This window comes from Pseudophryne corroboree, chromosome 6 (assembly GCF_028390025.1).
Source record: "Pseudophryne corroboree isolate aPseCor3 chromosome 6, aPseCor3.hap2, whole genome shotgun sequence".
Taxonomy (NCBI): domain Eukaryota; kingdom Metazoa; phylum Chordata; class Amphibia; order Anura; family Myobatrachidae; genus Pseudophryne; species Pseudophryne corroboree.
Window position 1 is genome coordinate 425,260,518 of NC_086449.1, and position 26,852 is coordinate 425,287,369.

At 47.8% G+C, this 26,852-nt stretch overlaps 1 protein-coding gene across 1 annotated transcript in view; it reads right to left on the reverse strand.

Moving 5' to 3' along the window:
- Positions 1–26,852, reverse strand: part of SLC26A5 (solute carrier family 26 member 5) — a 136,763-nt gene that overhangs the window by 42,166 nt on the left and 67,745 nt on the right. Inside the window, exons 14-16 of the mRNA XM_063927010.1 lie at positions 17,755–17,824; positions 10,736–10,828; positions 8,701–8,811 (exon numbers count right to left, since the gene is read on the reverse strand). Of these exons, the coding sequence (XP_063783080.1) occupies positions 8,701–8,811; positions 10,736–10,828; positions 17,755–17,824 (274 nt within the window). The remainder of the gene's footprint in view (positions 1–8,700; positions 8,812–10,735; positions 10,829–17,754; positions 17,825–26,852) is intronic.

Sequence of the window (26,852 nt, forward strand, 5' to 3'; positions counted from 1 at the left end):
GAAATTAAATGAATAGCCTCCAAAAGATCAGGAACATCCACATGTGAACTACCCTCCCCATCAGCAGTATCTGTGTCAGAATCTGTGGGGTCAGTGTAAGTGCCATCTTCATCAGACGAGGTGTCAGTGACAGCAGTGGATTGTGAGGAGATAAGAGCTCGCTTAGAGGACCCCTTGGTCTTAGGCGAGCGAGGGTCAGACTTTTTAGTAGTCAAGGACTGGTTCAACTTCTTCAATTGAGCAGATAAATTGTCCGCCCACGGCGGGTTAGCTGCGGGGGCCACATACGGTTGCACCGGCATAGGAGGTCCCATAGGGGGTATTAGTTTATTAACTAGCGTATGTAGAAGCGTGGAGAAAGCAGCCCACGGTGGGTCATTATGTACCTCCGTTGCCACAGTCCCACTGGGGGGCTAGGAGCCCCCAGAACCAAAGCCCGTAGCTGCTATATTCTCCTCATAGGGATCTGTGGCTTCAGCAACACCGGCAGTGTGTTCAGCCCCAGAACCGTTACCTTCAGAAGCAGACATGATATAACTTGCAGTATCAGGTAACACAGTACAATTGTCAGCAGCACAATACCTCTTGCCCAAACCCCTGCGCTGTGTAGTCAGCACAAGCAGAGATACAGGAGAGATATGGTGACTAAAATCACAGAGAAAAATACGTATCAGAGTATATCTTGTGAAAATCCTATATAAATTATAAAACCTGATGCACCAAGCCCCCTCAGTTTATAGAATATAGGGATAGCAAGTTGAGTGAGAGACACGAAATGGAAACCACCCAGCAAGCTAATGCACACACATATAGTCACAGTTAAGCAATGCAGAGGTTATTACTAACAATAATACTGCACTGGACCAGCTTATATAGCTATGTAGTCAATAGATATAACACTGCACAGTAAGAACTGGATGTATATCACAGGGTAATTGTACTAGAGAACCCTGACTAAATGCACTCTTTCTTACTAACACTGTCTAATTGACATGTAGAATACTTAAGTGTCATGTAAAGTCACAGCGCTGTCAACCAGGCGGCTTTACACAGTAGGATTTGCTCAAGCAGTCCCAGGAACAGTGTAGCTGAGAAAAATGGCGCCCAAACACTGACAGGGAGTGAGGGAGAGACAGATATGCAGCTCCAGGTCAGGAACATTTGCTGTAAATGGCGCCCTGGGGCTGGGGGAGGGGCTCCGGGTCTAAGCCTTATCCCCTAGCTGGCAAAACCACCGGGTACTGCGGGCTACTAGTAAAACGGTTTTAAGGGAAAACCTGACCTGCACCCATGCCCTGGTGATCTAGTGGGATCGCCTGTACTGCCATAGTGTCCACCGCCAGCGCTCGCGGCCCGCCTCCCACTGACCGTGCCGGATCGCGATAAAGTACGGGTCCGGGGAGCGGGACCCACTCACCACCTCCCGAAGCGAAGCCACGCGATCCCGGAGAGCCCCCGTCGTGTGTGCCTGACCATAGAAGAAAACCGGAGCCTCCTGCTGTAGTTACCTGGCAACCAGGGCTCGGGAGTGTACAGCGTCGCTGGGGAGAGCCGGAGCTGCAGACGTGAATGTCACTAGACATGTACACACTGCTACAGCCCTTGAAGTCTTCACTTTTCTTCTCAAAAAGCTCTTCTTAGGGCTGCCCAGAGCAGCCCCCCTGTTATGTGCCTGCTATCTGCGGCACCAACTACAAAACTGAGCTCCTGTGCAGGGAGGCGGGGTTATAGAGGAGGCGGCGCTATGCATTCTGGGAACAGTCAAAGCTTTTCAGCCTGTTGGTGCCTTGGATCAAGATCCTACTCTACACCCCTATGTCTTTAATTGTGGAGCCCAGTGTACCCCGCAGCAGAAAAACAACTCACAAAAACTGAATTTGCCCCTGACCCCTTCCTCTTTTTCTTAACTTTTCTCATGGTATACCTACTCCCTGTGCTTCTGAGACTGACCCAGAGTGATTCCTAATTCAGTAGAGCCTTAAATCAATGAGTAAAGGGGTGAACACATGGTGCAATATGCACTTAACTATATATTCAAAATCGTAAGGAAAGTTAGTGCATATTGCACCGTGTGTACACAGCTTGCGATGCCGATGCGCTGTCCCACGGGATCGGCAACGCAAGCAAAAATAGACTGTGCAGGCAAGACAATTTTGACTAGCTCGTGTAAAAGATAGTCAAAATTGTCACTTAGCCAAAATCGGTATCGCAAGCACAGTCATCTTTGCTTGTGATACCAGCCACAGTCCATGTCGCATAGTGAGAATCGGGCATAGCCTGAATCTCACAGTGTGCATGGACCTTAAGACTCCTACTTCAGAGTGGCAACAGAAGCCCCAAGGTTGTGTAATTAATGTCAATTTAAAATAAGAATTTACTTACCGATAATTCTATTTCTCGGAGTCCGTAGTGGATGCTGGGGTTCCTGAAAGGACCATGGGGAATAGCGGCTCCGCAGGAGACAGGGCACAAAAAAGTAAAGCTTTTACCAGATCAGGTGGTGTGCACTGGCTCCTCCCCCTATGACCCTCCTCCAGACTCCAGTTAGGTACTGTGCCCGGACGAGCGTACACAATAAGGGAGGCAATTTGAATCCCGGGTAAGACTCATACCAGCCACACCAATCACACCGTACAACTTGTGATCTAAACCCAGTTAACAGTATGATAACAGAAAGAGCCTCTTAAAGATGGCTCCTTAACAATATAACCCGAATTTGTTAACAATAACTATGTACAGTATTGCAGATAATCCGCACTTGGGATGGGCGCCCAGCATCCACTACGGACTCCGAGAAATAGAATTATCGGTAAGTAAATTCTTATTTTCTCTATCGTCCTAAGTGGATGCTGGGGTTCCTGAAAGGACCATGGGGATTATACCAAAGCTCCCAAACGGGCGGGAGAGTGCGGATGACTCTGCAGCACCGAATGAGAGAATTCCAAGTCCTCTTTTGCCAGGGTATCAAATTTGTAGAATTTTACAAACGTGTTTTCCCCCGACCACGTAGCTGCTCGACAGAATTGTAATGCCGAGACCCCTCGGGCAGCCGCCCAAGATGAGCCCACCTTCCTTGTGGAATGGGCCTTAACAGATTTAGGCTGTGGCAGGCCTGCCACAGAATGAGCAAGTTGAATTGTGTTACAAATCCAACGAGCAATCGTCTGCTTAGAAGCAGGGGCACCCAACTTGTTGGGTGCATATAGTATCAACAGCGAGTCAGATTTTCTGACTTCAGCCGTCCTTGAAATGTATATTTTTAAGGCTCTGACAACGTCCAACAACTTGGAGTCCTCCAAGTCGCCAGTGGCCGCAGGCACCACAATAGGTTGGTTCAGGTGAAACGCTGATACCACCTTAGGGAGAAAATGCGGACGAGTCCTCAGTTCTGCCCTATCCGAATGGAAGATTAGATAAGGGCTTTTATAAGATAAAGCCGCCAATTCAGATACTCTCCTGGCGGAAGCCAGGGCCAGTAACATAGTCACTTTCCATGTGAGATATTTAAAATCCACCTTTTTCAATGGTTCAAACCAATGGGATTTGAGGAAATCTAAAACTACATTTAGATCCCACGGTGCCACCGGAGGCACCACAGGAGGCTGTATATGCAGTACTCCTTTAACAAAAGTCTGTACCTCAGGAACTGAGGCCAATTCTTTTTGGAAGAATATTGACAGGGCCGAAATTTGAACCTTAATAGATCTCAATTTGAGACCCATAGACAATCCTGATTGTAGGAAATGTAGGAAACGACCCAGTTGAAATTCCTCCGTCGGAACACTCCGATCCTCGCACCACGCGACATATTTTCGCCAAATGCGGTGATAATGTTTCGCGGTGACTTCCTTCCTTGCCTTAATCAAGGTAGGAATGACTTCTTCTGGAATGCCTTTCCCTTTTAGGATCTGGCGTTCAACCGCCATGCCGTCAAACGCAGCCGCGGTAAGTCTTGAAAGAGACAGGGACCCTGTTGTAGCAGGTCCCTTCTCAGAAGTAGAGGGCACGGGTCGTCCGTGACCAACTCTTGAAGTTCCGGGTACCAAGTCCTTCTTGGCCAATCCGGAGCCACTAGTATTGTTCTTACTCCTCCTCACCGTATAATCTTCAATACCTTTGGTATGAGAGGCAGAGGAGGAAACACATATACTGATTTGTACACCCAAGGTGTTACCAGTGCGTCCACAGCTATTGCCTGTGGATCTCTTGACCTGGCGCAATACTTGTCCAGTTTCTTGTTGAGGCGAGACGCCATCATGTCTACCATTGGTCTTTCCCAACAGTTTATTAGCATGTGGAAGACTTCTGGATGAAGACCCCCCTCTCCCGGGTGAATATCGTGTCTGCTGAGGAAGTCTGCTTCCCAGTTGTCCACGCCCGGGAAGAACACTGCTGACAGTGCTATTACGTGATTCTCCGCCCAGCGAAGAATCTTGGCAGCTTCTGCCATTGCACTCCTGCTTCTTGTGCCGCCCTGTCTGTTTACATGGGCGACCGCCGTGATGTTGTCCGACTGAATCAACACCGGTTTTCCTTGCAGGAGTGGTTCCGCCTGGCTTAGAGCATTTTAGATTGCTCTTAGTACCAGAATGTTTATGTGAAGAGACTTTTCCAGGTTCGTCCATACCCCCTGGAAGTTTCTTCCTTGTGTGACTGCTCCCCAACCTCTCAGGCTGGCGTCCGTGGTCACCAGGATCAAATCCTGTATGCCGAATCTGCGGCCCTCCAATAGATGAGCCTTTTGCAACCACCACAGAAGATATACCCTTGTCCTTGGCGACAGGGTTATTCGCAGGTGCATCTGAGGATGCGACCCTGACCATTTGTCCAACAGATCCCTTTGGAAAATTCTTGCATGGAATCTGCCGAATGGAATTGCTTCGTAAAAAGCCACCATTTTTCCCAGGACTCTTGTGCATTGATGTACAGACACCTTTCCTGGTTTTAGGAGGTTCCTGACAGGTCGGATAACTCCTTGGCTTTTTCCTCGGGAAGAAAAACCTTTTTCTGAACCGTGTCCAGAATCATCCCTAGGAACAGCAGACGTATCGTCGGAAAACAGCTGCGATTCTTGGAATATTTAGAATCCAGTCGTGCCGTCGAAGAACTACTTTAGATAGTGCTCTTCCGACCTCCAACTGTTCTCTGGAACTTGCCCTTTTTAGGTCGTGCAAGTAAGGGATAATTTAGATGCCTTTTTTCTTTGAAGAAACATCTTTTCGGCCATTACCTTGGTAAAAAGGCCCGGGGTGCCGTGGATAATTCAAACGGCATCGTCTGAAACTGATATTGACAGTTCTGTACCACGAACCAGAGGTACCCTTGATGAGAAGGACAAAATTTGGACATGGAGGTAATCCTTGATGTCCAGGGACACCATATAGTCCCCTTTTTTCCGGTTCGCTATCACTGCTCTGAGTGACTTTATCTCGATTTGAACCTTTTATGTAAGTGTTCAAAACATTTTAGATTTAGACTATGTGTCACCAAGCCGTCTGGCTTCAGTACCACAATATAGTGTGGAAAAATAATACCCTTTTCCTTGTCGTAGGAGGGGTACTTTGATTATCACCTGCTGGATATACAGCTTGTGAATTGTTTCCAATGCTGCCTCCCTGTCGGAGGGAGCCGTTGGTAAAGCAGACTTCAGGAACCTGCGAGGAGAAGATGTCTCGACTCTCCAATCTTTACCCCTGGGATAATACTCGTACGATCTAGGGGTCAACTTGCGAGTGATCCCACTGCGCCCTGAGACTCTTGAGACTACCCCCCCACCTTGAGTCCGCTTGCACGGCCCCAGCGTCATGCTGAGGACTTGGCAGACGCGGTGGAGGGCTTCTTTTCCTGGGAAAGGGCTGCCTGCTGCAGTCTACTTCCCTTACCTCTATGTCTGGGCAGATATGACTGGCCTTTTGCCTGCATGCCCTCATGGGAAAGGAAAGATTGAGGCTGAAAAGACGGTGTCTTTTTTAGCTGAGATGTAACTTGGGGTAAAAAAGGTTGGATTTCCCAGCTGTTGCTGTGGTCCCCAGGTCCGATGGACCGACCCCCAAATAACTCCTTCCCTTTATACAGCAATACTTCCATCTGCCGTATGGGATCTGTATCACCTGACCACTGTCGTGTCCCTGACATCTTCTGGGAGATATGGACAACGCACTTATCTTGATGCCAGAGAGCAAATATCCCTCTGTGCATCTCACATACATATATATAGAATGCATCCTATTAAATGCTCTACATGAATAAAATATTTTCAGTCAGGGAATCCGACCAAGCCAACCCAGCACTGCATCTCCAGGCTGATGGCGATCGCTGGTCGCAGTATAACCACCGTATGTGTGTATATACTTTTTAGGATATTTTTCCAGCTTCCTATCAGCTGGCTCCTTGAGGGCGGCCGTATCTGGAGACGGTAACGCCACTTGATAAGCGTGTGAGCGCCTTATCACCCTAAGGGGTGTTTCCCAACGTACCCTAATTTCTGGCGGGAAAGGGTATAACGCCAATATTTGCTATCGGGGTAACCCTACGCATCATCACACACTTCAATTTATTTTATCTGATTCAGGAAAAACTACAGGTAGTTTTTTCCACTCCCACATAATACCCTTTCTTGTGGTACTTGTAGTATCAGAAACACGTAACACCTCCTTCATTGCCCTTAACGTGTGGCCCTAATGAGAAATACGTTTGTTTATTCACCGTCGACACTGTATTCAGTGTCCGTGTCTGTGTCTGTGTCGACCGACTGAGGTAAATGGGCGTTTTTAAAACCCCTGACGGTGTTTCTGAGACGCCTGGACCGGTCCTAATAGATTGTCGGCCGTCTCATGTCGTCAACCGACCTTGCAGCGTGTTGACATTCTCACGTAATTCTCTAAATAAGCCATCCATTCCGGTGTCGACTCCCTAGAGAGTGACATCACCATTACAGGCAATTTCTCCGCCTCCTCACCAACATCGTCCTCATACATGTCGACACACACGTACCGACACACAGCACACACACCGGGAATGCTCTGACAGAGGACAGGACCCACTAGCCCTTTGGGGAGACAGAGGGAGAGTCTGCCAGCACACACCAAAAACGCTATAATTATATAGGGACAACCTTATATAAGTGTTTCTCCCTTATAGCATCTTTTATATATATACAATATCGCCAAAATCAGTGCCCCCCCTCTCTGTTTTAACCCTGTTTCTGTAGTGCAGTGCAGGGGAGAGCCTGGGAGCCTTCTCTCCAGCTTTTCTGTGAGAGAAAATGGCGCTGTGTGCTGAGGAGATAGGCCCCGCCCCTTTTACGGCGGGCTCGTCTCCCGCTATTTTTGAAGTTAGGCAGGGGTTAAATATCTCCATATAGCCTCTGTGGGCTATATGTGAGGTATTTTTTGCCTCTAATAAGGTTTTTATTTGCCTCTCAGAGCGCCCCCCCCAGCGCTCTGCACCCTCAGTGACTGTTGTGTGAAGTGTGCTGAGAGGAAAATGGCGCACAGCTGCAGTGCTGTGCGCTACCTTTATGAAGACTCAGGAGTCTTCAGCCGCCGATTTTGGACCTCTTCTCTCTTCAGCGTCTGCAAGGGGGCCGGCGGCGCGGCTCCGGTGACCATCCAGGCTGTACCTGTGATCGTCCCTCTGGAGCTAGTGTCCAGTAGCCAAGCAGCAAATCCACTCTGCACGCAGGTGAGTTCACTACTTCTCCCCTAAGTCCCTCGTTGCAGTGATCCTGTTGCCAGCAGGACTCACTGTAAAGTAAAAAACCTAAGCTAAACTTTCTCTAAGCAGCTCTTTAGGAGAGCCACCTAGATTGCACCCTTCTCGTTCGGGCACAAAATCTAACTGGAGTCTGGAGGAGGGTCATAGGGGGAGGAGCCAGTGCACACCACCTGATCTGGTAAAAGCTTTACTTTTTTGTGCCCTGTCTCCTGCGGAGCCGCTATTCCCCATGGTCCTTTCAGGAACCCCAGCATCCACTTAGGACGATAGAGAAAATAAATGAAGTCTCCCCTCTTTTTCTCCTCTCTCTGCCCCTCACCCCTTCTCTGCCTCTCTATCTCTCCGCTATGTCTAAAACGTTTCCCGCCAGCTCCCATCTCGCTTCTTCCAAGTGTCCATAGTCTCTCCCCTTTGTTGTTGGCTCCCTTTGGCACCCTTTTCTCGCTGAAACTGCAATACAAACTGCAACACTGTCAGCTCCCCATAAAAGTATAGATCTGCCCCTGCTGGCGCTGCTGATCAGGGGCGCTTCTGCCCATCTCCAGCCTCTTCCGCCAGCAGCAGCTCTCCCAGCAGTAGCGTGGCTGCTGGGAGAGCTGCTGCTGGCAGAGGATGGAGAGCAGCAGAATCGGTCCCCACGTTGCCACGAGAGGAGGTTTCGGAATTTGCCCTCACTGCAGGAGTGCAGGTAGGACCTGCGCTGTTGCCGCCTCATGGATGTGTAAGGGAAGGAGGCACAAGCACAGCAGGCACAGCCAGGGACGGTGGTAACAGGATATAGTGCTAGGGATTGTATGAGGAAGGGGGGCCCCAAATTGGTGTTTTGCTTAGGGCCCCATGAGGGCTAAATCCGCCTCTGCTGCCGGGTATAACTGAATAGGCCCAGAAGATCAACTAGTGCGCAGTAATTAACCGCGGCTAACTGAATCAGGCCCTAAGTGTAGAAGAATAAAATGAGAACAAATTGCTAAACTGGTGACTTACAAGCTTCAGAACTGCTCTTCTTTCACATTTATTTGTTTTCTTCATTTCCTTGGCATGTCTCTTCTGGGCTTTTTTCTTTGCAATTAATATAGCTCCTGGATCAATGCCGGTCTTTTATGAGAAACAAAGATAACATTACTTAATGCCCCCAACAGGGCATTATGCTCACAACTGATGTATGCTGTAATAAAAGGTTCATGCAAATGGTCAATGGGTTTCAGGTTTGTTCAATGTTCAGAATGTCTTCAAGTACACATGTAGCCATTTTTATAGATGGGATTTTTAATTGACTGAACTAAGGGGTATGCTGAAACACCGCTGTACTGGTGACATCTATGTTTCCCATGATGCTTTACTATTCAGTTATTGCTATTCTAGTTTCTATTGATACAACTACCAACAGTATAAAAACCATTGTACAATAAAAAATAAAATCTGCCCCATGACATGATCCCCCTGCATGTCACTGTTTCTATAATGATTTTATGGCCCCTCACATTATGAATGAGGGCAGGTTTATCAATTTATGAAAAAACTACAATTCTAGATAGAAACTGATGAGGGACATGTAATGGGGTCAGGGAAGACTGCATGATGGGTCCTGTGGAGTATTAGTCCTACATGTATACAAGATAAGTAGTAATACTAACCTTACAATTATACTACGGATATACTGTAAAGCAGACCATACACTGGCCAATGTGGCCACTCAGACTGACATGGCGTAGATGTAGTCATCGTTTCACTGCAAATCCCAATCCCATTTCACTTCAGCAATATTTGTGTCTGTACATGGGATGATTTGTATCCAATTAGGTCTAAAATGGCCTAATGCAGAATTTCCCAAACTCCATCATTATAGTCCAGGTTTTAAGGCTATCCATGCTCAAGTCCAGATGGTTAATTAAAATTGACTGAGGTACTAATCAAATCACCTGTGCTCAAGCATGAATAGTCTTAAAACCTTGACTGTAATGGCGGAGCTTGGGAAACTCTGGCCTAATGGCTATCAAAATAGCACCATCTTTATGAACCATGCAGTTTTAAAGCCACATCATTGATGCAGGTGTAAGTAGTCTGCTAAAGATGGATGATTTTGTTAATCTGCTGTAATATGCAGCTTCAAGAAACACATGACATCAAGAGTCTTTATAAAAGCATAAAACGGAAATTCCCTGTAACACATTTTTCGGCAACCAGATGGCGCTTTACCACAAGAATACTATACACATCAAATGAGGGGTTATGGGTCATTAGGTCGACCACAGTTAGGTAGACAGTCATTAGGTCGTCCACACTTAGGTCGACCACACTTAGGTCGACAGCCATTAGGTCGACCACACTTAGGTCGACAGTCATTAGGTCGACATGGTCACTAGGTCGAAATGGTCACTAGGTCGACATGAGTTTTCTTCTTTTTTTTGGTGTCGTATTCTTTGCAAAGTGACGGGGAACACCAATTAGTGCTGTGCTCAGCACAGGTTACTATTCCCAATCGTAGTCCACGTGGAAAGTATGAAAAAGGTCAAAAAAGGAAAAAAAAAATTGTGAAAAACTCATGTCGACCTTTTTCCATGTCAACCTAATAACAATGTTGACCTAGAGACCATGTTGACCTAATGCATGTCGACCAATAGTGGTCGAGCTAATGACTGTCGACCTAAGTGTGGTCAACCTAATGACCGTATCCCGAATGAGGTAAGGAAATGCCCCAGCATGTGTCAGCAGAGGCCTATACCTTCTGGAAGGACGCTCTTTGCAGCTGTGGTAGCATGAGAAATCCCTACTGATAATGGAAAATGGTGGATATCAATTACTGAAGATTTGGGGAGAACAGATGTTTGTAATTGAAGCGGAGAATACTGTGAAACATTTGCAGTTCAACGAGAATTTTTTTCTCTGCAAGTGACTGACAGGTAACTATTCTCCATAGTCTAACCAAAAATATGTCTAGGTCTAGGAGAAGAAGGTTTATGTAATTAATGTTCTGCAATAGAATGCAAATCCACAGAAACTGAGGGAACCAGCAAAATACCTTTTTTCTCAGTGCAGAAACATAGAGATCACTGTTGGCAAAGTACAGGGACGTGTTAGCTTGAAATATCTTTATTCCAGGAAATTCTTTTATCTATTAAACAGTAAAACATTTTTATATTAAAGCTAGCAACCATAAACAGAGACATATGAAACAAACTCTAAATATGTACATTGTATTCAATGGCATTATTATATAATTACACATCAAGGGATAACCTTCACTGACATGTTACATACATGATATCAGTATAAATGGCACGTCCTGATCTCAGCGCACACAAATTATACTCTAAAGATGTTTTACTTACCCATTCCCAACCTGAAAGATAATGGCTTACTACCCAGCTATAGTCCGGGAATGGTGACGGACTAGGTCAAGAAGGGCCCACCGGTGGGATGCAGTGGCATAGGCCCACGTGTACAGGGTGTGGCCAGTCACAAGAGAGGGTGTTGCCAGCATGTAGTGAGCCAGGCACCCATATTTATAAGTGGTCCTGCTCCTCCGGGTAACTGAGCCTCTAATAGGGTAAGAATTTGTACATTGAGTGCACAGTCTGGAACCTGAGCTCTAGAGGAGCGGATGGGACCACAGGGGATTGCATCCCTGTGGGCCAGTTTCACCCTGTCCAAGGATGCCGCTTGTATTGCAAGAAACAGGAAGTCACAATGATGCAGTAGACGACATACTTATTGCGGGTGTGGTATGCTTGACCGGGATGCCGGCAACGGACTCCCGGCGGGGGACGGGGAAGGGGGGGGGGGGGTAGTGCAGCTAGCCCCTTGCGGGCTCGGTGGCGACCGCTATTCTTCCAACTCTATGGGTATCGTGGAATAGTCCCTGTTGGTCGGCATGCCGACCGTCGGGATTGTGAGGCTTCGGGATGTAGAGGGAGGATATGTGACCGTCGGTGTCCTGACCGCCGGTCACATGAATACATCCCCTTATTGCAGCAGCCCTAACAGTAACAAAAGTTACAAGGGTGATAGTGGCTGCAGCTCCAGATATTAGCAGCTGGTAGGAAGGACGTGTGAAAAACGGTCAGTGCCTGTATATCACTGTGTGTCAGCGTGTGTGTGTGTGTCAGCGTGTGTGTGTGTGTGTGTGTTAAGGAACATAAATTATAAAATCAAAATAATATATATTGTAAGGAATTATGTATTTAACATGATTACACATTTTATAATAATTCTATGATTTTAATATCATTATCATGGTCTGTACGCTCCACAAAACTGCTGCTTCCGACAGCTTACAGTCTAGAGGACCTGTATAAATATATATGGTCACGGACCCTTTTAGTAACATTTAATATCCTTATAGAGTAAGGAGGACGATTAATCAATATAAAAGCTTGCTGTTTTATGACAAGCTTCCCCAGTAAAATTTTTACACAAAATAAAGCATCCATTTATAACGTATAAACAGACCATAAATAAATGAGTGAAGCTGGATTAAAAATCAAGAAAAAAATAAGAATTTACTCACCGGTAATTCTATTTCTCGTAGTCCGTAGTGGATGCTGGGAACTCCGTAAGGACCATGGGGAATAGACGGCTCCGCAGGAGACTGGGCACATCTAAAGAAAGATTTAGGACTATCTGGTGTGCACTGGCTCCTCCCCCTATGACCCTCCTTCAAGCCTCAGTTAGGACACTGTGCCCGGAAGAGCTGACACAATAAGGAAGGATTTTGAATCCCGGGTAAGACTCATACCAACCACACCAATCACACGTATAACTCGTGATAGGAACCCCGGTTAACAGTATGATAACAAAAGGAGCCTCTGAACAGATGGCTCGCAATAATAACCCGATTTGTGTAACAATAACTATTTACAAGTATTGCAGACAATCCGCACTTGGGATGGGCGCCCAGCATCCACTACGGACTACGAGTAATAGAATTACCGGTGAGTAAATTCTTATTTTCTCTGACGTCCTAGTGGATGCTGGGAACTCCGTAAGGACCATGGGGATTATACCAAAGCTCCCAAACGGGCGGGAGAGTGCGGACGACTCTGCAACACCGAATGAGAGAACTCCAGGTCCTCCTCAGCCAGGGTATCAAATTTGTAGAATTTTGCAAACGTATTTGCCCCTGACCAAGTAGCAGCTCGGCAAAGTTGTAAAGCCGAGACCCCTTGGGCAGCCGCCCAAGATGAGCCCACCTTCCTTGTGGAATGGGCTTTTACAGATTTAGGCTGCGGTAGTCCCACCGCAGAGTGCGCCAGCTGAATAGTGCTACAAATCCAGCGTGCGATAGTCTGCTTAGAAGCAGGAGCACCCAGTTTGTTGGGTGCATACAGGATAAACAGCGAGTCAGTTTTCCTGACTCCAGCCGTCCTGGAAACATAAATTTTCAGGGCCCTGACTACGTCCAGTAACTTGGAATCCTCCAAGTTCCCAGCAGCCTCAGGCACCACAATAGGCTGGTTCAAGTGAAACGCTGATACCACCTTCGGGAGAAACTGAGGACGAGTCCTCAATTCTGCCCTATCCGTATGGAAAATCAGATAAGGGCTTTTATAGGACAAAGCCGCCAATTCTGACACACGCCTGGCCGAAGCCAGGGCCGACAGCATGACCACTTTCCACGTGAGATATTTCACATCCACAGTCTTAAGTGGTTCAAACCAATGTGATTTCAGGAACTCCAAAACCACATTGAGATACCAAGGTGCCACTGGGGGCACAAAAGGAGGCTGAATATGCAGAACTCCCTTGACAAAAGTCTGAACTTCAGGCAGGGAAGCTAGTTCTTTATGGAAGAAAATCGACAGGGCCGAAATCTGGACCTTAATGGACCCCAATTTGAGGCCCAACGTCACTCCTGCTTGTAGGAAATGCAGGAATCGACCCAGTTGAAATTCCTCCGTTGGGGCCTTCCTGGCCTCACACCAAGCAACATATTTTCGCCAATGCGGTGATAATGTTTTGCGGTGACATCCTTCCTGGCTTTGATCAGGGTAGGGATGACTTCCTCCGGAATGCCCTTTTCCTTCAGGATCCGGTGTTCAACCGCCATGCCGTCAAACGCAGCCGCGGTAAGTCTTGGAACAGACAGGGCCCCTGCTGCAGCAGGTCCTGTCTGAGCGGCAGAGGCCAAGGGTCCTCTGAAAGCATCTCTTGAAGTTCCGGGTACCAAGCTCTTCTTTGCCAATCCGGGACCACGAGTATAGGTTTCACTCCTCGCCTTCGTATTACCTTGGGAATGAGAGGCAGAGGAGGAAACACATAAACCGACTGGTACACCCACGGTGTTACTAGAGCGTCCACAGCGATCGCCTGAGGGTCCCTTGACCTGGCGCAATATCTTTTTAGCTTTTTGTTGAGGCGGGACGCCATCGTGTCCACCTGTGGTCTTTCCCACCGGTTTACCAGTATTTGGAAGACTTCTGGATGAAGTCCCCATTCTCCCGGGTGGAGGTCGTGCCTGCTGAGGAAGTCTGCTTCCCAGTTGTCCACTCCCGGAATGAACACTGCTGTCAGTGCTAACACATGATTTTCCGCCCATCGGAGAATCCTTGTGGCTTCTGCCATTGCCCTCCTGCTTCTTGTGCCGCCCTGTCTGTTTACATGGGCGACCGCCGTGATGTTGTCTGATTGGATCAGTACCTGGCTTGGCTTAGGGCATCGTAAATGGCCCTTAGCTCCAGAATATTTATGTGAAGCGAAATCTCCTGATTTGACCACAGTCCTTGGAAATTTCTTCCCTGTGTGACTGCCCCCCAGCCCCGAAGGCTGGCATCCGTGGTCACCAGGACCCAGTCCTGTATTCCGAATCTGCGGCCCTCTAGTAGATGAGCCCTCTGCAGCCACCACAGCAGCGACACCCTGGTCCTTGCCAACAGGGTTATCCGCTGTTGCATCTGGAGATGGGACCCGGACCATTTGTCCAACAGGTCCCACTGGAAAGTCCTTGCGTGGAACCTTCCGAATGGAATTGCTTCGTACGAAGCTACCATTTTTCCCAGGACTCGTGTGCATTGATGTACCGACACCTGTCTTGGTTTTAGGAGGTCTCTGACTAGAGATGACAACTCCTCGGCTTTTTCCACTGGAAGAAACACTTTTTTCTGGTCTGTGTCCAGAATCATTCCCAGGAACAGAAGACGTGTTGTCAGGACCAGCTGTGACTTTGGAATATTGAGAATCCAGCCGTGCTGTTGTAGCACTTCCTGAGAAAGTGCTACCCCCACTACCAACTGTTCCTTGGACCTCGCCTTTATCAGGAGATCGTCCAAGTACGGGATAATTAAAACTTCCTTCTTGCGAAGGAGTATCATCATTTCGGCCATTACCCTGGTAAAGACCCTCGGTGCCGTGGATAACCCAAACGGCAGCGTCTGGACTGATAGTGACAGTCCTGTACCACAAATCTGAGGTACTCCTGCTGAGGGGGGTAAATGGGGACATGTAGGTACGCATCCTTGATGTCCAGGGAGACCATGTAATCCCCCTCGTCCAGGCTCGCAATAACCGCCCTGAGCGATTCCATCTTGAACTTGAACCTTTTGATATAAGTGTTCAAGGATTTTAAATTTAAGATGGGCCTCACCGAACCGTCCGGTTTCGGTACCACAAACATTGTGGAATAGTAACCCTTCCCTTGCTGAAGGAGGGGTACCTAGACAATCACTTGCTGTGAATACAGTTTCTGGATAGCCACCAACACTGCCTCCCTGACAGAGGGAGTTGCTGGTAAGGCAGATTTTAGAAAACGTCGGGGGGGGGGGGGGACGTCTCGAATTCCAGCCTGTACCCCTGAGTTACTACTTGAAGGATCCAGGGATCCACCTGTGAGAGAGCCCACTGTGTGCTGAAATTTCTGAGACGGGCCCCCACCGTACCCGGGTCCGCCTGTGAAGCCCCAGCGTCATGCTGTGGACTTACCGGACGCGGGGGAGGACTTTTGTTCTTGGGAACTGGCTGTATGCTGCAGCTTTTTCCCTCTACCTTTGCCTCTCGGCAGAAAGGATGCGCCTCGAGCCCTCTTGTGTTTATGGGGCCGAAAGGACTGTACTTGATAATACGGTGCTTTCTTTTGCTGTGGGGTAGCCTGTGGCAAAATGTCGATTTCCCAGCCGTAGCTGTGGAAACGAGGTCTGAAAGACCATCCCCAACAGTTCCACCCCTCAGCAAAATATTGTCCCTATCCAGGGTATCAATATTATCCGACAGGGAATCTGACCACGCAGCAGCAGCACTGCACATCCATGCTGATGCAATTGCTGGTCGCAATATAATGCCCGTGTGTGTATATATAGCTTTCAGGGTAGCTTCCTGCCTTCTATCAGCAGGATCCTTTTGGGCGGCCGTATCCGGAGACGGTAGTGCCACCTGTTTTGATAAACGTGTGAGCGCTTTATCTACCCTAGGGGATGTTTCCCAACGTGACCTATCCTCTGGCGGGAAAGGGTACGCTGCCAATAACCTTTAGAAATTATCAATTTCTTATCGGGGGAAGTCCAGGCTTCCTCACACACCTCATTTAATTCCTCAGATGCAGGAAAAACTACTGGTAGTTTTTCTCACCGAACATAATACCCTTTTTTGTGGTACCTGGGGTACTATCAGAAATGTGTAATACATTTTTCATTGCCTCAATCATGTAACGGGTGGACCTATTGGAGGGTACACTAGTCTCATCGTCGTCGACACTGGAGTCGGTATCAGTGTCGACATCTGTGTCTGTCATCTGAGGTAGCGGGCGTTTTAAAGCCCCTGATGACATTTGAGACGCTGGAACAGTCACAAGCTGAGTAGCCGGCTGTCCTATGTCGTCAACCTTTTATGTAAGGAGCTGACACTGTCACGTAATTCCTTCCATAAGTCCATCCACACAGGTGTCGACCCCTCAGGGGGTGACAACACATTTACAGGCATTTGCTCTGCCTCCACATCATTTTCCTCATCATACATGTCGACAAAGCGGTACCGTCACACAGCACACACACACAGGGAATGCTCTGACAGAGGACAGGACCCCACAAAGCCCTTTGGGGAGACAGAGGGAGAGTATGCCAGCACACACCAGAGCGCTATATACCACAGGGATATCACCTATAAAGAGTGTTTTCCCCATATAGCTGCATATATATATATATTATACTGCGCCTAAATTTGTGCCCCCCCTCTCTTTTTTACCCTTTCTGTAGTGCAGGACTGCAGGGGAGAGCCAGGGAGCGATCCTTCCAGCGAAGCTGTGAGGGAAAATGGCGCCAGTGTGCTGAGGGAGATGGCTCCGCCCCTTTTTCGGCGGGCTTTCTCCCGCTATTTTAATATTTCTGGCAGGGGTTAATATACACCTATATAGCCTCTGGGGCTATATATGGTGTCAGTTTGCCAGCCAAGGTGTTATTTATTGCTGCTCAGGGCGCCCCCCCCCCAGCGCCCTGCACCCATCAGTGACCGAAGTGTGTGGTGTACATGAGGAGCAATGGCGCACAGCTGCAGTGCTGTGCGCTACCTTGGAGAAGACAGAAGTCTTCAGCCGCCGATTTTCCGGACCTTCTTGCTTCTGGCTCTGTAAGGGGGGCGGCGGCGCGGCTCCGGGAACGGACGACGAGGTCGGGTACTGTGTGCGATCCCTCTGGAGCTAATGGTGTCCAGTAGCCTAAGAAGCCCAAGCTACCACCACTTAGGTAGGTTCGCTTCTTCTCCCCTTAGTCCCTCGGTGCAGTGAGCCTGTTGCCAGCAGGTCTCACTGTAAAATAAAAAACCTAAATTATACTTTCTTTCTAGGAGCTCAGGAGAGCCCCTAGTGTGCATCCAGCTCAGCCGGGCACAGAAATCTAACTGAGGCTTGGAGGAGGGTCATAGGGGGAGGAGCCAGTGCACACCAGATAGTCCTAAATCTTTCTTTAGATGTGCCCAGTCTCCTGCGGAGCCGTCTATTCCCCATGGTCCTTACGGAGTTCCCAGCATCCACTAGGACGTCAGAGAAAAAGCTAGTAACATTATGTTTATCTTAATAAGTGACCTGGTTGCTATCTCATAAAAGAATAGGACACATACCTCCTCGTATTCTTCTACATCACAATATATGTCCGTATTTGGTACTTGTCCAAGGATTCTGTACTGTGGACTAAAAAAGGACAGTGTCACAAAACCCATTATATACAGTAGCTCACTAGATCAGCTTTTATTTGAGAGGAATTGTTTTGTTTGTGAACAACCACAGAAACATGTCAGGGGCATAAATTACAGTTATTTGCTGGGCCCTGCAGTCTGGTCACTAGAACTGCCCATCTAATGCTTACAATATTCAGGAGGTGTGGCTCTCAAATAATACAGTATATTAGGGTACATGTGACACCACACATATAACCAGTATACAGTGTATGTGTATCAGGTTACATGTGACACCACATACATAACCAGTATACAGTGTATGTATATCAGGGTACATGTGACACCACACATATAACGAGTATACAGTGTATGTATATTAGGGTACATGTGACACCACACACATAACCAGTATACAGTGTATTTATATTAGGGTACATGTGACACCACATACATAACCAGTATACAGTGTATGTATATAAGGGTACATGTGACACCACACATATAACCAGTATATAGTGTATGTATATCAGGGAACATGTGACACCACACACATAACCAGTATATAATGTATGTATATTATGGTACATGTGACACCACACATATAACCAGTATACAGTGTATGTATATTAGGATACATGTGATACCACACACATAACCAGTATACAGTGTATGTATATCAGGGTACATGTGACATCACATACATAACCAGTATATAATGTATGTATATTATGGTACATGTGACACCACACATATAACCAGTATATAGTGTATGTATATCAGAGTACATGTGACACCACACACATAACCAGTACACAGTGTATGTATATTGGGGTACATGTGACACCACACACATAACCAGTATACAGTGTATGTATATTGGGGTACATGTGACACCACATACACATAACCGGTATACAGTGTATGTATATTGGGGTGCATGTGACACCACACACATAACCAGTACACAGTGTATGTATATTGGGGTGCATGTGACACCACACACATAACCAGTATACAGTGTATGTATATTGGGGTGCATGTGACACCACACACATCACCAGTATACAGTGTATGTATATCAGAGTACATGTGACACCACACACATAACCAGTACACAGTGTATGTATATTGCGGTACATGTGACACCACACACATAACCAGTATACAGAGCATGTATATTGGGGTACATGTGACACCACATACACATAACCGGTATACAGTGTATGTATATTGGGGTGCATGTGACACCACACACATAACCAGTACACAGTGTATGTATATTGGGGTGCATGTGACACCACACACATAACCAGTATACAGTGTATGTATATTGGGGTGCGTGTGACACCACACACATCACCAGTATACAGTGTATGTATATCAGAGTACATGTGACACCACATACATAACCAGTACACAGTGTATGTATATTGGGGTACATGTGACACCACATACACATAACCGGTATACAGTGTATGTATATTGGGGTACATGTGACACCACACACATAACCAGTATACAGTGTATGTATATTGGGGTGCATGTGACACTACACACATCACCAGTACAGTGTATGTATATCAGAGTACATGTGACACCACACACTTAACCAGTATACAGTGTACAGTGCCGTAACTAGGCATTTTAGCGCTGTGTGCAAGAAACGACAGTGGTGCCCCCCCATGCAATATAGGGGCAGTGCGCGTCGTAGGCGCGCAAAAAAATTATAGGGGCGTGGCTTCACGGGGAAGGGCGTGGCCACAAAATAATAGCAATTCATACTACGGTGCACAGTAGTCTACATTATTCAAATTACGCTGCACAGTAGCGCCACTACACCAGGTAGAGCCCCTTTTATACATTACAGCAGACAGCGTCCCCCTTTTTACACATTACGGCAGCCAGTCCCCCTTTTTACACATTGCGGCAGCCAGGCCCTCTCTTTACACATTGCGGCAGCCAGCCCCCTTTTTACACACTGCGGCAGCCAGGACCCCATTTTACACATTGCGGCAACCAGACCCCCTTTTTATACATTGCCACAGCCAGGCCCCCTTTTTACACATTGCGGCAGCCAGGCCCCCTCTTTACACATTGCGGCAGCCAGGACCCCTTTTTACACATTACGGCAGCCAGTCCCCCTTTTTACACATTGCGGTAGCCAGGACCCCTTTTTACACATTGCGGCAGCCAGGCCCCCTCTTTACACATTTCGGCAGCCAGGCCCCCTCTTTACACATTGCGGCAGCCAGGCCCCCTTTTTACACATTGCGGCAGCCAGGACCCCATTTTACACATTGCGGCAGCCAGTCCCCCTTTTTACACATTGCGGCAGCCAGACCCCCTTTTTATACATTGCGGCAGCCAGGATCCCTTTTTACACATTGCGGCAGACGGTGTCCCTCTGAGAGAGAGAGAGAGAGAGAGAGAGAGAAAGAGAGAGAGAAAGAAAGAGAGAGAGAGAGAGAGAGAGAGGGATATACTTACCTTCTCCCCGCTGACAGGCTCCTCGTGCTGGCATCTCCCTCTCGGTGCAGGCAGTGACATGAGAAGGAGGAGGAGGGAGGGGGAGCAGGGAGCCGCAGCAGCGCTATTTGATTGGTAGTAAGCGCCGCTGCAGCATCCCCCCTCTCCTTCTGTATTGGCTGCCCGCGCGGCTATGGATGCTGGGATGAAGGACCCGCATCCCAGCATCCACAGCAGCGCCGGGCAGCCAATACAGAAGGAGAGGGGGATGCTGCAGCGGCGCTTACTACCAATCAAATAGCGCTGCTGCGGCTCCCTGCTCCCCCTCCCTCCTCCTCCTTGAACCCGGCGCTGGTCTCTTCTCCCTCCAGCCGCGCACGGCGCACACAGAGGCGGCATGTAATGAGTCAATTTGACTCATTACATGCCGCTGGCCGTTGCGCCCTCAGGGCAACTGCGCTGTGTGCCAAGCCCACTTGGCACACACGTAGTTACGGCCCTGACAGTGTATGTATATTGGGGTACATGTGACACCACATACACATAACCGGTATACAGTGTATGTATAATGGGGTACACTGTATACTGGTTATGTGTGTGGTGTCAGATGTACCAAACTAATTAAGGGTATGGAGACGCTGGAATACGAGGAAAGGCTTGCAAGACTAGGCATGTTTACACTGGAAAAGAGGAGATTAAGAGGGGACATGACCAACATTTACAAATATATAAGGGGACAATATACAGATCTTGCGCAGGACCTGTTTTTGGTTAGATCAACACAGAGAACTCGTGGACACTCGCTCAGGTTAGAGGAGAGGAGATTCCGCACAATACAGCGTAAAGGCTTTTTTACGGTAAGGACGATACGTGTTTGGAATTCCCTGCCTGAGGGAGTTGTAATGGCCGACTCAGTCAACACCTCTAAGAATGGGTTAGATAAATTCCTAATGGATAAGGATATCCAGGGTTACGGGGCATAGTCTCCCATATTGAAGCATGTGGTCCTGAAATGATGTTACGATCTTAAATTATGTGATGATAATTAAAATTAATTAAGCTGAATACTCATTAAAACAGGAATCATACATTTCTATCTCATTAGTGCTTTTGGCATATCCAGGTGAGTTTGGAGGTTAAAAGGATTTCCTCTACATAGCTCCATGGCAGCCCTAACATATGGGTTAAACATTGTTCAGCTCAGCACACACAGAATAAAGTTTATACAAGCCCATATGGTATATAGGGGGTCATTCAGAGTTGTTTGCTCGTTGCCGATTTTCGCTATATTGCGATTAGTCGCTTACTGCGCATGCGCAAGGTTCGCAGAGCGCATGCGCTTAGTTATTTTACACAAAAGTTTGGTATTTTACTCACGGCATAACAAGGTTTTTTCATCGTTCAGGTGATCGTAGTGTGATTGACAGGAAGTGGGTGTTTCTGGGCGGAAACTGGCCGTTTTCTGGGCGTGTGCGAAAAAACGCTGGCGTTTCTGGGAAAAACGCGGGAGTGTGAAGAAACGGGGGAGTGTCTGGGCGAACGCTGGGTGTGTTTGTGACGTCAAACCAGGAACGAAACTGACTGAACTGATCGCAATGGCTGAGTGAGTCTGGAGCTACTCAGAAACTGCTAAGAAATTTCTATTCGCAATTATGCAAATCTTTCGTTCGCTATTCTGCTAAGCTAAGATACACTCCCAGAGGGCGGCGGCTTAGCGTGTGCAATGCTGCTAAAAGCAGCTAGCGAGCGAACAACTCGGAATGAGGGCCAATGTGTGGCTCTTCCTTCCATTCCTTTTTCCTGTCTCTTCAGGCGAGCAAGTCACAGCAGGCGAGTTCTGTTAGTGGAAATGAAACCTGCTTAGGACAGAAGAAAGTCCATATGGTCCTGTCTTCCATGATGGATGACCCATTGGAACAAACGGTCCCCAGAGTTTGTTTTCTTCTACCATAGGTAGTAGAGGCAAAATGAATGTCTCATTTTACAAATTTGAAAAGCCTTTGACCTGACAAGGGATCACTGAGAAGAATGTGTGTATGATGAGCAAACACATACAGAAAAAAGCTGGGCGCATGCTCACTGGGTATTGTGGAGATGGAACCTGCCTCTAAAAATGCCAGGGACCCCCCATTCTACAGAGCCCCGATAGGGCCTTTAGCTTGTTAGGGGTTGGACAGGATTTTCATTTGCAGTTTTGTTTTCCTTGTCAGATTTGTTATAGTGTTCCTGAGTGTATAGTTGGAAAGAAATCTAGCAAGACTCATTATCGTGTTGTAGAGCCTGTGATTAGGATTTATCCTGAGTACACATACTGTATGGATAGTATCCCGAATAAAAGTAATAAAGTGTAGCATCCAGGAAAGTATAAAGAATTGGATGCAGAAAAATATTGTTTCAGAGGAGGAAAAAAAAGGCAACTCAAAGGGGTTAAAACAGGGCCCACCAGCTTATGTCAGTGATACACGCTGCCGCTCAGTCCGGCGGCAGCGTGTCTCAGCTGTCAGAACAGGGAGACGGAGGAGAGCGCGGCTGTCGAGTGGGAGCGGCGGCGTGTAGTACTTCAAACCAGCCACCGGTCCGTGAGCCAATCAGAGCTCGCGGACCAGCAGCCAATCAGGAGCCGCGGCTACCGGTCCGCTAGCTCTGATTGGCTCTCGAACCGGCGGCTGGTTTGAAGTACTACACACCGCCGCTCCCACACGACAGCCGCGCTCTCCTCCGTGTCCCACGGTAAGCAGCACGGAGGGGAGAGGGGAGGGGGGAGGGCATCTGTATAGCTGGCACTGTGGGGACATTTGTATACCTGGCACTGTGGGGACATTTGTATACCTGGCACTGTGAGGGGCATTTGTATACCTGGCACTGTGAGGGGCATTTGTATACCTGGCACTGTGGGGGCATTTGTATACCTGGCAATGTGGGGGCATTTGTATACCTGGCACTGTGGGGGGCATTTGTATACTTGGCACTGTGGGGGGCATTTGTATACCTGGCACTGTGGGGGCATCTGTATACCTGGCACTGTGGGGGCATCTGTATACCTGGCACTGTGGGGGCATCTGTATACCTGGCACTGTGGGGACATCTGTATATCTGGCACGGTGAGGGGCATTTGTATACCTGGCACTGTGGGGGCATCTGTATACCTGGCACTGTGGGGACATCTGTATACCTGGCACTGTGAGGGGCATTTGTATACCTGGCACTGTGGGGGCATCTGTATACCTGGCACTGTGGGGGGCATTTGTATACCTGGCACTGTGGGGGCATCTGTATATCTGGCACTGTGAGGGGCATTTGTATACCTGGCACTGTGAGGGGCATTTGTATACCTGGCACTGTGAGGGGCATTTGTATACCTGGCACTGTGGGGGCATTTGTATACCTGGCACTGTGGGGGCAATTGTGGATCTGGCACCGCACTATTGGGGGCATATGTGTATCACGTCCCATTTTAACTGGCCACACCCATTTTTTTGGCGCGTGCGCGCACAGTACCTCTAAGGGGCAGACCTGGGGGGCAGGGTAATTTTTTAAGTTGAGAATTTTTGTATGGCCCCCGAAGGATTTTATAAATATCCAAATGGCCCTCGGTAGAGAAAAAGGTTCCCCACCCCTGGGTTAAAAGGACGAGACCACAGAGAGGTATAGAACTGAAAAAAGTATGAGTTTTCATCAAAAGGTTTTATTAATTAATGTGATAAAAAAACACCCGATAGAGAAAAAGGAAAAATACATTGGAGAAATGACAAACTCATTTTAAGATATTAAACAAGGTTCCCCTTCCACAGACCGAGAACAAAGTAGGACCCAAGATTTGCAAACACTGCTATACAGTTAGTGGAGGACGGTCCACTTAAAGATCATATGGACAGAAAGATGGAGGCAGCTTTTAAAACATTACATATATCCAAAGACATAAAATTGTCATCAAGTGTGACTATGGCTTCGGTATCCAGAACCATCAGAATTTGGTTACACAATCGGTATTACCAAGAAAAAGCAAGTAGACAAAGCTTACTAAAAGATTTGGAGATTATAAAGAAAGGAGTTGATTTCCTTTGTCAATCCTCAATGGATTTGTTACACTTGCAGCTAAAGGGATATTATTCACATCAATGGCTACATTTATGGACAGCATGTAGGCAGAAACACAGATCATCTGTTTGTGCTTCTATAAATCCATGTCAGGATAATATTCTTCTAAAAATAAGATTTTAAACCTACCGGTAAATCTATTTCTCCTAGTCCGTAGAGGATGCTGGGGACTCTGTAAGGACCATGGGGTATAGACGGGCTCCGCAGGAGATAGGGCACCTAAAAAGAACTTTGACTATGGGTGTGCACTGGCTCCTCCCTCTATGCCCCTCCTCCAGACCTCAGTTAGAGAACTGTGCCCAGAGGAGATGGACAATACAAGGCAGGATTTAGCAATCCAAGGGCAAGATTCATACCATCCCACACCAATCATACCATGTAACCTGGAACATACATAACCAGTTAACAGTATGAACAAACGACAGTAACGGTCCAAGACCGATGTCAACTGTAACATAACCCTTATGTAAGCAACAACTATATACAAGTCTTGCAGAGTTTTCGCACTGGGACGGGCGCCCAGCATCCTCTACGGACTAGGAGAAATAGATTTACCGGTAGGTTTAAAATCTTATTTTCTCTTGCGTCCTAGAGGATGCTGGGGACTCCGTAAGGACCATGGGGTTTATACCAAAGCATCCAATCGGGCGGGAGAGTGCGGATGACTCTGCAGCACCGACTGAGCAAACGCTAGGTCCTCATCAGCCAGGGTATCAAACTTGTAGAATTTAGCAAAAGTGTTTGACCCCGACCATGTCGCCGCTCGGCAAAGTTGTAAAGCCGAGCCGCCTCGGGCAGCCGCCCAAGAAGAGCCCACCTTCCTAGTGGAATGGGCCTTAACCGAATTTGGTACCGGCAATCCAGCCGTAGAGTGAGCCTGCTGAATCGTATTACAGATCCAGCGAGCAATAGTCTGCTTTGAAGCAGGAGCGCCAATCTTATTGGTCGCATACAGGACAAACAGAGCCTATGTTTTACTAATTTTAGCCATCCTGGCTACATACATTTTTAAGGCCCTAACTACGTCCAGGGATCTGGAATCCTCCAGGTCACCAGTAGCCACAGGCACCACAATAGGTTGATTCATATGGAATGACGAAACCACTTTAGGCAAAAATTGCGGACGTGTCCTCAATTCAGCTCGATCCACATGAAAAATTAAGTAGGGGCTCTTGTGTGATAGAGCCGCCAATTCTGACACTCGCCTTGCTGATGCTAAGGCCAACAACATTACCACCTTCCAGGTAAGAAATTTAAATTCAACCTTGTTAAGCGGTTCAAACCAGTGTGATTTTAGGAACGGCAACACCACGTTCAGGTCCCATGGTGCCACTGGAGGCACAAAAGGGGGCTGGATGTGCAGCACTCCCTTTACAAACGTCTGGACTTCTGGAAGAGAAGCCAATTCCTTCTGAAAGAAAATCGAGAGGGCCGAAATCTGCACCTTAACAGAGCCTAATTTCAGGCCCATATCCACTCCTGTCTGTAGGAAGTGAAGAAGACGACCCAAATGAAAATCTTCCGTAGGTGCATTCTTGGTCTCACACCAAGACACATACTTTCGCCAGATACGGTGATAATGTTTTATCGTCACCTCCTTCCTAGCCTTTATTAAAGTAGGGATGACCTCTTCCGGAATCCCCTTTTTTGCTAGGATTCGGCGTTCAACCGCCATGCCGTCAAACGTAACCGCGGTAAGTCTTGAAATACACAGTGCCCCTGCTGCAACAGGTCTTCCCTCAGAGGAAGAGGCCAGGGGTCTCCTGTGAGCATCTCTTGTAGATCTGAGTACCAAGCCCTACGAGGCCAGTCTGGGACAACGAGTATCGTCTGTACTCTTCTTCGTCTTATGATCCTCAACACTTTCGTGATGAGAGGAAGAGGAGGGAACACGTAGACTGAGTCGAACACCCACGGTGTTACCAGTGCATCTACTGCTACTGCTTGAGGGTCCCGAGACCTGGCGCAATACCTCCGAAGTTTTTTGTTGAGGCGTGACGCCATCATGTCTATTTGAGGAGTTCCCCAAAGACGTGTTACGTCTGCAAAGACTTCTTGATGAAGTCCCCCCTCTCCTGGATGGAGATCGTGTCTGCTGAGGAAGTCTGCTTCCCAGTTGTCCACTCCCGGAATGAAGACAGCCGACAGAGCGCTTACATGATTTTCCGCCCAGCGAAGGATCCTTGTAGCTTCCGCCATTGCGACTCTGCTTCTTGTCCCGCCTTGGCGGTTCACATGAGCCACTGCTGTGACATTGTCTGATTGAATCAAACCGGAAGGTTTCGAAGAAAACTCTCCGCTTGTCGAAGGCCGTTGTAAATGGCCCTGAGTTCCAACACATTGATGTGTAGACAGGACTCCTGGTCTGACCAAAGACCCTGAAAAGTCTTTCCCTGTGTGACCGCTCCCCATCCTCGGATGCTCGCGTCCGTGGTAACCAGGATACAGTCCTGAATCCCGAACCGGCAACCCTCCAG